At 44.8% G+C, this 13,142-nt stretch overlaps 1 protein-coding gene across 3 annotated transcripts in view; it reads left to right on the top strand.

Moving 5' to 3' along the window:
* LOC147885320 (cysteine-tryptophan domain-containing zinc finger protein 7-like) overlaps positions 1-6,758 on the top strand; it is a 33,327-nt gene extending 26,569 nt beyond the window's left edge. For all 3 annotated transcript variants that reach the window (XM_087396362.1, XM_087396361.1, XM_087396363.1), the window contains 2 exons: positions 3,753-3,916; positions 6,094-6,758. In XM_087396362.1, the coding sequence (XP_087252488.1) occupies positions 3,753-3,916; positions 6,094-6,291 (362 nt within the window). In that variant the 3' untranslated portion in view covers positions 6,292-6,758. The remainder of the gene's footprint in view (positions 1-3,752; positions 3,917-6,093) is intronic.
* The last annotated feature ends 6,384 nt before the right edge of the window (positions 6,759-13,142 follow it).

Below are 13,142 nucleotides of genomic sequence, written 5' to 3'. Positions count from 1 at the left end.
ATTACCAAATAACGTCTGAAGGCGATCTCAAATCTCCTTAGTTGTTGACTTGAAGTCCACATGATGGATGAGAGAGTTGGCCAAGCAAAGACCAATGAGGGCAATGGCTTTTGCATTCTGATGCTTCCAAAGCCTGCATTGTTGCTGATCAAGTAACTCAACTTTATTGTCCTCAACAACCTCCCATACTCCTTCACGTATAAGGAGCAGCTGCATCTTGGTTTGCCATGTGGGAAAACCTTCCCCCTTGAACTTCTCCATGAGCATGGAACTAGAAGACAACTAAGTCATGATGGCAAAGACCTTCGTGAAGGGGGGCAGCAAGCTGAGATGAAGAACCAGCAAAGAAATGGGCTGGTCTCGGGCTTCAAAACACAATAGCAAACTCCTCGCGTGCAAAAGGGCAGATATAGATGCCTAGTGAAGCTCCAAACATGAACCTGAATTAAGAAACAGCAAGTATATGCCCCGAAATGCAGAACTGAGTGCTGCAGCAGGTCTGAACTCCTCTAAATGGCTGATGTAGATGTGCTTGAGGCCAGGGAACTGCTCGAAAATTCCTCTATTGAAGGCGGTTATGCAGCAGCAGCCTCAGAACAGGTCGAAAAAGCGTTCAAAAGCCTCAAAATACTGGAGAGAATGCTGTCAGGTGGTCGATTTCACAGCAGCCTTGGGTAGGGATGCCCGTTTATCGGTCTTTCATAGACATTAATGAACTCTCTCTCTCTCTCTCTCTCTCCCGCCCTCCCCCCCCCCCCCCCCCCCCCCCCCCCCCCATGCTCCAACCGCCTCCTTTCTTCTACACACTCTCCTAGCCGGGCTGAACTCCATGGCTCAAGCCAAGGGGGTTAGTCCCCTAGCCATGGAGGCATAACCAGAAGGATGGCTCTATTGACTGGCTGCTGACTGGCAGCAGCAATTTGCTTTGGGATCTAGCAATGAGCCTAGACTTCTCCAACCAGGCATTTCGAATAAAAGGGCCTGCAACGCTGGTCGCATCGTAGAGAGAGAGAGAGAGAGAGAGAGAAGAAAGTCTATTAACGTCCACGGGAGACCAAGAGGTCTATGGGACAACATGAAAGCCATCTAGTATATCAGCTTAGGGAGGGCGTAGGGCAGCTCCCAAGGAGTGCAAAAGCAGCTCCATTTATTTAGAGAGTACCTATATTGTAGCCTAGATAAAACATAGACACATATATATAGTTGGCCTTGCATCAGTTTAAGACTGAGAGTCTTGGTTTTGATTTAAAATCTCTAATGAGTGCTATCCCGTCCTGGTAGACTGCCCATTTACCATCCTTTCTGGCAGCCCAAACCTTTGCTAATTCCTTTGCCTTATCCGAGAGAGAGAGAGAGAGAGAGAGAGAGAGAGAGAGAGACCCATCACTTGTACATGTGCACGTATTGTTAGGAGATAGGGGGTGAGAAAGAAAGAAAGAAAGGAAGGAAGGAAGGAAGGAATTATTAATGTCTTTAAAAGATTGGAGGGTCTGTCATCTATGAGACTTGAAACAACCAGATATAATTAAAAAAAGCTAGGGTGTGGGGCACTAAAGCGGGCATCCACACCTAGACTGATGTTTGAGATGAGAATATCAATAGAGAGAGACACTGTGCTATCATTGCAGGAGAGTACACAAATGCAGGAGTGGGCCGCCCGATCAGCTGACCATCTGAGTTATGGAACCTATGTATGCTGTTTCTGGGACCAACTTGGAGAATGGAAGAGATAATCTTGGCCAACATTGGCCCCGGATCTGGTGAGGGCGGGTTCATTGAGGAAGGAATCACACTATTAGAGAGCTGCTGGTGCTCAACGTTATCAGTCTATTAAGGCCCCTCTCTCCTCCTCTGTAGTCCCCAAAGGTAGCTTGTCGTCTGACGAGTCATACCTTCATTCCTGTGGTCTGTCTCCCCAAGTCAAATACTAAAAAGGAGCTGTTTGTGGTCCTCTTATGTCAACTCAAGGGTGAGTTTGTTGTGTCGTTCTATGGGTTATTGCTGTGTCGTGTCCGTTACTGCTACTGGCTTGAGTCATTAGAGAAGTATCTGTGATCGTCTTCTGACTGGACTCTGATGGGCCCTCTAGGTCTCTCCTCTGCAATTGCAAGAGTCGTCCTCTACGTCGCTTGGCTGAAGGGGGAAAGTCGCCACATGTCTTTGATAAGGATGGGCGGAGAATTCTCTGAGTGGTCCAAATCTGCTGATGTCATCCACGGATCTCTTAGTACACAGGCCATCCGAATGCAAAGTGCTCCTCTATCTCAACCTCTTGCATGTCGCCACATGTCTTTGATCAGGATGGGCCGAGAAATCTCTGAGTGGTCCAAATCTGCTGATGTCGTTTACGGATCTCATAGTACACAGGCCATCCGAATGCAAAGTGCTCCTCTATCTCAACCTCTTGCATGTCGCATAAAGTGCAAATATATGCATTTGATTTGAAACGAATTTTTGACTTTTCTGGAGTGTTGTTTTGCATGAATGAATATTGTACTACAATGGATGAAACATTTGCACATTGGACTTCTATTGTTTGAGCATAGATGAGTGTGTCAGCTTGAAAGTAGGGTACAAGATGGAGGATTTTCCATAACCAATGCGCGAGAAAGAAATTAACCTGCAAAGACTTCTGTGGGTACTTGGAAAACTTTTGATGTTCTAGGGGACTTTTGCTGACCTTATCTGAATGATGTTCTTGTCACAGTTGATCTGATGCTTAAATTGGATGGAATATTGTCTGTTCAAAGCTGATTGCATGTCCCAGATGTCTCAAATATTTTGATTTGTGAAACTTGTGTTGGGTACATTTGCATTTGTCGTCTCCTTGTTTAATTTGTGAATAAATCTAGATGATGTACGTTGATTTGTTACATGGTAAATGTCAATGCATTTGCTGTAGTACCTGAAGCTTGTTGTAGTAGAGATCAACTATGTCTCTCTTTGAGATATTGGCACTTGGAAAATTGGAATGACATCTTCATCTATTTCATTTGATTTCAATGTTATCATTTCTTGCATCTTCTTGAATGATTGTGATACGTCTTTTTGAACTTTTGCATTGCCTTGACTGACTTTCACATAGTCTGTGATGGTGATGAATGGACTGTTGATGTCTGCAAAGCCATAGTGGAAAGTTGATGATGGCCTTTGTTGTTTAATGCCCAAGGCCCAATGAAATTGTACCTTGGTGATTGTGCATTTTGTCAAAGCTATCAAATTGGCTTTCAGCTTTTGCATACATGACATTGTCTTAAACTAATGGGAAATTGTTTTAATGATTGTCTTCCAAATGTTTGGTAAAAGCTTTGTTTTTTGGCACTCTCACATTCTGCAGTTAAGTGTTGTGCAATCTGTACATCTTAACACACCATGCAGGTACTAGCACATGTCTGCATGCTTGTGGCAGACATGCACAGAGAGAACAATCGCCCATCCCCCAAAACAACCCACATCCACACCCACACCCACACCCACACCCACACCCACACCCACACCCACGCACACACACACCCCCGCCCCAAAAAAGGAAAAAAACAAACAAACAAACAGAGCATATGCAAAAATAGCCGTACCTTTGTTTTTTTGTGACATGCATTGCTTACATAATCCCCCACATATGCATGCACATATACACATGCTTGTAGGTGGGATATGTGTGCGCGCGCGCATGTGTGCGTGGAGAGAGAGAGAGAGAGAGAGAGAGAGAGAGAGAGAGAGAGAGAGAGAGAATTGATATTGTAATTGTGCAGGTGAGTCGCCATGCTCGTCAATAGCATCGGACGTGGATAATCTTAATTTATCAATGGATAGGTTGCCAGCAAAAGGAGGAGTGTCTCCATCTTTAAGTGCAGCAGGAGGCAAAATTATCATACCTGCACGGTGTCGTTCTAGCTATTATCGGATTTTGCAATATGTAAGTTTTAACAAACATTGATGTCAAACAAATTGTCATCATCTTGTCACTTTCTGGAGCTAGATTTCAAATCCCTCCCTGCCCACCCTCTCTGGGTTCAGTTTGGATGTTTTTTTGTTTTTGTTTAAGAAATGCTGAGTGGTGAGGATCTAGAGGATTTTTCTATTCCTACTTATGTCCCTGATGATGTACAAGCTAAATGGAACCAATAGCCATGCAATAGAACCCTCCTTCTGTACTGCTTTTCACCTCCTCTCTGTTAGAAAAGTAGAGGTAGGTTGCTTGCTTAAGGCCAATACTACTCTGCAGGCTGTAGAAATGGATGCTCAAGTATGTGTGGGTGTGTGGATTTGTATGTGTGAGAGAGCATATGTTTATACTATGGTCTACACCCACTGTTGGGTGCTGATGACGTCAGTGGGGATGTCATAGTAGCTAGTCCCTGCTATGTGTGATGGAGTTTATGGTTTTCAACCTTATGAGTGACTATCATGAGATTGAAATTGCACTGTGTTGTGTTTTTAGAGGATGAGTTTGGGCATGTTCCTGGATTCATCTAGATATATCTGCAGATGGAAGATTCACCCTGAGATCACAAGATACCTAACAGAACACAACTTGAACACATGTTTTTTCCTTAATGTAGAGAGGGCAACCGGATCTGAAAGAGATGTAGCCAAAACAGAATAGATCTATAGATAAATCTTAAGTACAAAAACTTTCCAGCATATGAACCAACACCTCTAGAAACAACCCCTGAGGTAAGGTGCCAAAATAAGGCTCTGTTTTGCTGCACCCTCTGAGGGAAACACCTCTCTGCCACACGCTGGGGCCTTTATATAGGCCCTGATTTTTCCGAGCTAGGGACAGACTGCCCGACTATTCTGTCAGTCAACCTCGTCTGCCCTTCCTACCAACCTGGACAGGTCGCTGCCCTGCTGACTGAGTCTGCTTCCTTCTGCCAATCTGCAAGATGTTGTTCAATGCCTGTTGCAGGGCCTTTTCTGACCGGACTGGACTGCTGTTCTGCTGACCTGGGTCTAGGCCTATGAATGACTCCACCCCCCACTGTATGCTGCTACCTGAACATGCAGTCTCCTACTAGCTGTCCTGAGCAGCCCATTCTTTCCTGCTGATCTGTGCACTGATGCAGACCATTTTCCTTCTGCTTGGTTTATGGCTGGGCTCTTTCCAGCCCCACAGCCAGCTCAGGTAGGCTGTTATGTGGGCTGATCTGGAGCCCAGCCATAAAGGCTGGAAGGCTTGTAGGGCGGGGTCTGGCATGCCAGAAGACCTGCCTAGGGGTCAGGCTATATACAAGCAGGATTGGCTATTTGGTTGGCCGTCTATGGCTGCAAGTCTGGCCCAGTTTGGTCGGGGAGGGCCCTCTTGATAGACCAGATTGGTCTATTCATAGCATACCTCTTTTGCTGGAGTTGGGCTCTGCATTTACTGTGAAGTTGGAGCTGCTTTCCATTTCTAGGTAACTTATTTAAGATCACAATATCATACATGGGCCTGCAATACATATAGTGAGATTGAGCTGGGACACTGGTAGTTATCTTCACCAAGTTTCTTTGGAAAGAAAAGACGTTCTCTTCAGGTAGTGCTTGGTAGCTGGTTTAAGTAGGGACAAATTGGGCTGTCTGTTTCATCATATCCACAATCACAAAATACTGTTTCACCCCTTTTCTGTAATGGGCAAAGCTGCTGGTGTGAGTCCATTTTACCCTTGCGGATGGGTAAGGGATGCAACAGACGTGCTGGATGCATGTTCATAATCCTGTTTTGGTGACATTGTACATAGCTCTTAACAAAATTCAGTACATCCTTCCACAGTCCATGCCAAGAGAAACTCTTTGCAACCTTTTCATATGAGCTCTGCTTTTTTCAGCCGATTTGTCCATACAGACATTTACTTCCCTTGCCTCTCCCTCTTCTTTTTGGGCGGCCATGCACATGTGTGAATCACATGCATGCACACACTTTGTTTTTTTGGGGGGGGGGGTTGAAATCCATATGTATTATATTACAAGACTATGAAACTGTCCCACCAAGTAGTTACAACATTCACACGCACGAACGCACAGAGAGAGAGAGAGAGAGAGAGAGAGAGAGAGAGAGAGAGGCTTTACCTTACTGTATGGTCTGAAATATTAATATTGGTTGTTGCGTAGGTAGGAGATACAAATGCAGCTATGGAAGCTTTATCTAAGTCCAGTACTGCATACACTGCTGCTGAGGCAGCCTCTGCCCATTCTTCTATTGGAGTGGAAGGTATGCTTGCTGTAAAGAAAGTAGTGGACTTTGGTTGCCATGATGTTGAAAGTCTCTTGCGGTTAGTCCTCCTAGCAATGGAGGCAATTGGACATTAGATTGCATTGTAACATGCTTTGTGCATAATAGCATATTTTGAGTGATTTAATGGTCATGACTGACTTCTCCTTTTGGGCCATTGCCCTCTAGCTGCTTGCAAGCATAAAGCAGTGCTTTTGTACCATATGTACACTGGTCATGATTTGTAAAAAAGAAAAGTAATTTAAAGTAAAGGTTTTGGCCATTTTCCTCATATGTGCACTTTGAGAAGAGAGATTTTCATGGCAGCGGGACTAACAATTTTTGATGCAAAGCATCTAGTCGCGCTTGCAGACCTTTCCATTGTGTAGTTTGAGAAGATCCTGGAGGCTCTGATTCGAGCGAACAATCTTAGAAAATATGCTTTGAATTGATATAATGATTGGCATTTGTCTTACATTTGAGACATAATGTGAGGACTCGAAGGGTGCATAAATTGTGATCGCTTGTGGATAAGATATTTGGCAGAGACAACAATATGAAATTGAAGGCATTAAAGTTTGTTTGGCAGTTCTTTGTCCTTTTGGAATTCAGTGGTGGTTTTTAGGTACTACTCTTGTTTGCTCCCAGAAATTAGATATGGGTGTTGTTTGTTACCAGGTGGATTTGTTCATTGATTTGATGGCCACAAGTTTTACCTATGTTTTGAACAACTCCTTGTAAACTTTCAAAGTTAAATTCAATAAAAAATATGAGGGGGGGACATGTCAGAGATTGGAAATTTTAACCAGTTTTGAATGGGAAACTGTTCTATTGCTTCATTTTTTAGTGCCAGCCTTTGCTGTAATTTTCAATGAGGGGTTTGCAGTATATTAGTTCTTTGTTTCAGTGTGCAAACACTCAAGAGGGGAGATCTTTATGCCTGTTACTTTCATATACTGAGGTTGTGATACATATACAGCAAGCTGCACACCTGCAAAGTTGAGATTACATACGTGAGGTGGTCTGCAGCATCAGTCCATGTTATCATTTCCATCATCCAAAATGATGATGGCAAGTGAATGTAATAGTCAACTACTTACAGTTCTGTGATCTTTTTAAAGTATCTTGAATATGTCCCTCTAGGAGGAAAATCGAATTTATTAGTTGCCTCCAAGTCACTGCTGGAGGCGAATAACCTATGTTAGATGCTTCTGGCTCTCTCTCTTCCCTCTCTGGCTGCCTCCATTCCCTGACGGCTCCCTCCCTTATTGTTGCTAATTCCCCCATCGCACTCCCTGCCCCTCGCCACATGCAGAGAGGGGCGGAGAGGCGGACCACGGGGGGTTGGGGGGCTGCTGAGATCAGGCTCTATACTCTCCTGGATGCTGAAAGTGCAATGCGCACATGTACAGAACCAATTTAGGTGTGGAACGACTCCAGCGAATCGACAAGGAGCTTTGTGGATGTCTTTTCTGTACAGCCTTTGTTCAATTTGCTATGTATGCTCAAAGTGTTGGGGTAAAGGCACATTGCCAACCCTTAGTTAAAGAATTAAAGATAGGACACCTATGACTGTCTTAAGACAGTCATAGGGTAAACCTAATCCTAATAAAACATAGTGAGTTTGTGGTGTGGCTCACTCTCACTTCACACCCGCACTAGAGTGTCACTCTCTTACTCTCTCTCACTCTCACTTCTCTTCCCCCACACAACTGGTATCAGAGCTATCAAGCCTTCTCTCCCCCTCTCAACTGCCTACCTCATCCGTACCGTACGGACGTACGGACAGATCCGTACGGACGTACGTCGTCCGTACGGACGGGCTCGACATCGCAGCGACAGCGTGGTCGCAGGTGCGTGCATCGCAGGCGGCGCGTTTTTCGAGGGCATCAGAGTGAAGGCGCGGTCGCGGGCGCATTTCGTACGGCAGCTGGGCGCATTTCGTACGGCAGCTGGGCGCATTTTGCAGGCCTTTGTTGCGGGCGTGGGCGTCGTCAAGCTGCTGCAGTGCAGCAGCATAGCTGCTGTGTTTTTTTGCAGCCGTTCATACATCAGCTGTACGGACAGTCCGTACAGCCGTACGGACTGCCGTACAATTTTGTACGGGAGCCTTGGCATTTTGTACTGTACGGCAGGTACAGTACGGTTGGCGTCGAGAGCAGGGTACAGGAGTACAGCAATTTTTTTTTTGCTGCAAAAATCTCGACTTTTTTGGGGGAAGTGTGCACCGAAGCTTCTATGCATTTACTGAGTGCAATTCTCACTTTTGGGTGACCATTTCAAAGGGCTTTTGCCTGGATGTGTTTGCAGTATATGCCTTGAGGCAGTGTGTAGCCAGGGAGCACACATTTGCTTTGTTTCCGCAGTGCATTTGGTGACATTTGTTGCAGGTCACATTCTTTGTACGCACTTTGAAAATCTCAGTTGAGCCACGCTTGGTCAGGGCGCATCGAGTTTACTCGGTCCCTAACTGCCCATCGTTGACAGTGCTCAAAAGATTTTCTTCTTAGTGTCTGTACTTTGTGATTTGTGTTGTTACTGAGTACACAGGGGCAGTCTATGCATTGCACATTGTCAGGTACAAGTGTCAGAGAGATTTCATATTGCATGCTACCTCAGTGTTGAGGTGTTCTCCACTTGATTCAGGTGTCAGATCAAGGGGCTTTTGCCCAGATTTTGTTTGATAGCACTTGGGTTACCGACAGAGATCTTCAGATGCTTTTTCTCCCCTTGGTGTAAGGGTGTTTGCTTGGGATTTATCCCATTTACTGTTGCAGGTTTTGTGACAGGCTGAAGGGTCATTTACTGTTTTTGGGGTGTTTGTCAAGTGGTTTCTGCAATTTAACTCAGTGCAATACCTCATCTGAGGTGGGAGAAGTGATCAGTACAGTCAGTACAGCAGTGTTTACAGCAGTGTTGGTGGTTTTGTCAGATGATTATGCACTGTTAAGCACTTGTTGAGCAGCAGCAGCAGTCTGAAATTACTGTTTTTTATGCCTCTTTGAGCTCAGAATAGTTTGTCAGAAGGTACAGTATTTGCAGGCTCATTTACTGTTTTGCTGCAGATTTTACTGACAGTAAAAACAGCACCATTGAAAGTGCTTCTGGCTCTTGAATAGAGCAGTTTTTTTTTCTGAGAAATCAGAACTTTTATTCAGTCTTTTTACTTCCAAAGAGTCAGGTACTTTCCTCATCTGATATGGCATCAGGAGGAGGTGATTCTTCAATTCTGAACATAAAGAAACTGGAAGGAGCACATAACTATGCATTATGGGCAGAACAGTGCTTGAATGTACTTCTGTTAAAGAAGATTGCTAAGCCCATAAGGGTAAAGGGTGTCAAGCCATCTGATATGGCAGCTGATGACTGGGAAGAGCTTGATTTGTCCGCGAGGGCAGCAATCATGCTTACTATTTCAGACACTCTTGTGTTCAATGTACAGGCTGAAAAGACCTCTTATGGTCTATGGCAAAGACTAGAAGAATTATATGCCCAAAAGAGCTCAGCCAGTAAGGTTTATTGGCTGAAGAAGCTGGTTGATCTTCGCATGAAGGAAGGTACAGCTATGACCTCACACTTGAGTGAGTTCAATGCTATCTTTACATAGCTGATTGCACAGGGGTTGAACCTTGATGAGGAGTTCAAGGCTACTTTCTTGTTGTGTACTCTTCCTGAGAGTTGGGACACTTTCAAGACCACCCTGTCAAACTCAAATGCCACTCTTATTTATGCTGATGTAGAGAGCTCTCTTCTTATGGAGGAGATGAGCAGGAAGAATAATGCGGGCAGCAAGTCTTCAAGTGCTTTGCAGGTACAGGATAGAGGCAGGACTCAGCAGAAGGGGAGATCTGCTAGTAAGTCCAAATCCCGTAGTCAGTCCCGTGGCAAAAAGGACATTGAATGCTTTTATTGTGGCAAGAAGGGACATGTGAAGTCGAAGTGCTTCAAGTTCATACGGGATCAGAAAGCCAAGAAGGATGAAACAAAGGATGCAGGAAATGCAAGCAAAGGCAAAGGCAAGGCCAAGGCAGATGACTTGGATGCAGTGAATGTCGCAGCAGAGGACAGTGACAGTGACATACATGATGTTTTATGCTCTTCTGCTGTAATAGCACATGCTTTGGTTATTGATGGCCATGACATGCACACCTGGCTCTTGGATTCAGGTGCTTCTTTTCATGTTACACCTCATAGGGAGTGGTTTACTTCCTACACAGGTACTCATGGAGTTGTTCATCTTGGGAACAACTATGCATGTCAGATTGCAGGGATTGGCAGTATACAGATAGTATTTCCTGATGGACAGTCATTTATGCTTGATGGTGTTCGCCATGTGCCGCAAATCAAGAAAAATCTGATTAGCACTGGCTTATTAGATGACAGTGGTTACCACACCACATTTGGGGATTCCAAATGGGTGATTACTGATGGCCAGACTGTAGTGGCTGAGGGTTTTAAGAGTGATACCTTGTACCCTCTTTATGTTTCCAGTGTGGGTAATCATGTTGTTGCCATAACCGAGCTGCCAAAGGTTTCATTGTGGCATAGCCGGTTGGGACACATGTCTGTTAAAGGAATGCAAGAACTGTCACGTTTGGGTTATCTGCCGCCTCTCTCTTTTTCAGATTTGCCTACTTGTGATCATTGTATTTTTGGCAAGCATTTGTGACTCCTCATAAGAGGAGATCTCCCCAGAATAGAGCACCACTTGATCTAGTGCACACTGATTTGTGTGAGATGCCACAGTTATCACTAGGGGGTGCCAAATATTTTATTACTTTCATTGATGATGCCACACGCAAGGTGTGGGTCTATTTCTTGAAGCATAAGGGAGATGCCCTAGATGCTTTCAAGAGGTTTGTCGCTCAGGTTGAGAATCGGACAGGTCGTAGGCTGAAATGCCTCAGATCCGATAATGGGGGTGAGTATGTGTCACATGCTTTTGTGCAGTTTTGCCAAGCTAAGGGCATCAAACAGGAACTCACAGCCCCTCATAATGCATCTCAAAATGGTGCAAGTGAGCGGATGAATCGAACTATTCAGGAGAAGGTTCGATGTATGTTGTCTTATGCTGCATTACCCCATGGCTTTTGGGCAGAAGCCGTGCAAACAGCAGTTCACATTATTAACAGGTCACCAAATAAGGCTTTGGAGTTGAAAGTGCCAGAGGAGGTGTGGTCTGGCAAGCCACCCTCATATAACCACTTACGGGTATTTGGCTGCGAGTGCTTTGCTCATGTACGCAAAGATCTGCGCACCAAACTGGATCCAAAGTCTATCAGATGCATCTTTATGGGATATGGTGACGAAGGTGAAATGGGGTACAGGTTATGGGATCCCGTTAAACGGAAGATTATACGCAGCAATGATGTCATCTTTAAAGAAGATAGTGTACACAAGGAACCCGTGCAACCTGTGGAATACAGGAGGGTTATTTATGATGATGTTGGACAGCAAAGAATGCCCATTTATATGCAGCAGCAGCCTGCTGCAGATCACCTTGTTCAAGAGGGTATACAGGCTGAAAATCAGCCAGATAATTTTGCCAATGATGCACCACTGGATGTGCCAACAGATGAGGCTGTAGAACAGCCAGATATGGTGGTACAGCCACCCGTCATGCATGAAGAACAGGCTGGACAGCAGCCTAATCCGGAACATTTTGTGAGGAGGAGCACCCGTGCACAACGGCCTCCTGCCAGGTTTGTTCCAGGAGCCAATAATGTGGCTGATTTTATTATGCTGACAGATTGTGGTGAGCCTTCCAGCTTCAAGGAAGCTATGGGAAGAACAGAGAAAAAGAAGTGGGAGAAAGCCATGCAGTCAGAAATGGACTCCCTACTTCAGAATGATACATGGGACTTGGTGCAGTTACCTGCAGGCAGAAAGGTTTTGCCATGCAAGTGGGTTTACAAAGTCAAAGTGGATTCAAATGCTTTACCTCGGTATAAGGCCAGATTGGTTGCCAAGGGATTTAAGCAGGAGAAGGGCATTGACTTTGATGAAATTTTTTCACTTGTAGTCAAGATGACTACTTTGAGAGCAGTGTTAGCTCTTGTTGCTCATGATGACATGGATTTATGCCAGATGGATGTGAAGACAGCTTTTCTTCACGGAGATCTTCATGATGAAATCTATATGAGTCAGCCAGAGGGATATGCTGTTAAAGGGAAAGAACAGCTTGTGTGTAAGCTCAAGAGGAGCTTGTATGGACTCAAGCAGGCACCAAGAGAATGGTACAAAAAGTTTGATGCCTTCATGCAGTCCCAAGGGTATCATCGGTGTGAGACCGATCATTGCTTGTACACCAAACGGGCAAAGGATGGCAGTTTGATGCTACTCATTCTATATGTGGATGACATGCTTATTGCCAGTAAATCTCAGCATGAGATTAGTGCTTTGAAGAAACAACTGCATAAGTCTTTTGACATGAAAGACTTGGGTGATGCAAATCATATTCTTGGCATGCGTATTACTCGTGACAGGTCCAAGGGACTTTTGTTTCTGTCACAGAAAGAGTATATTGACAAAGTACTGCAGAGGTTTAAAATGGAAGGGGGGAAGTCCATTAGTACCCCGTTGCCTCCACATTTAAAACTCAGCAGTAAGGACAGCCCTAGATCAGATGATGATAAGGCTGAAATGGCCAAGGTTCCGTATGCATCTGCATTGGATCTTTGATGTATGCCATGGTTGCCACTCGTCCGGATATTGCTTTTGCGGTGGGAGTCATCAGCAGGTATATGGCAAATCCAGGCAAGCGGCATTGGGAAGCAGTGAAAGGTGTCTTGAGGTATCTCAAAGGTACCAAAGACTTGTGCATATGCTATGGTAGGCAGGATGCATTGGTGCATGGTTTTACAGATTCAGACTATGCAGGGAATGCAGATACCCGGAAGTCTACTACCGGTTATATTTTCACATTTGTAGGAGGTGCTATATCATGGGT

The sequence above is a fragment of the Dipteris shenzhenensis genome, chromosome 25, assembly GCF_047967505.1.
Source record: "Dipteris shenzhenensis isolate YYH24624 ecotype China chromosome 25, Dip_SZ_1.0, whole genome shotgun sequence".
Classification (NCBI taxonomy): Eukaryota; Viridiplantae; Streptophyta; class Polypodiopsida; order Gleicheniales; family Dipteridaceae; genus Dipteris; species Dipteris shenzhenensis.
Note: the sequence above shows the minus strand (reverse complement) of the source record. Positions and strands in the feature narration are given on the sequence as shown.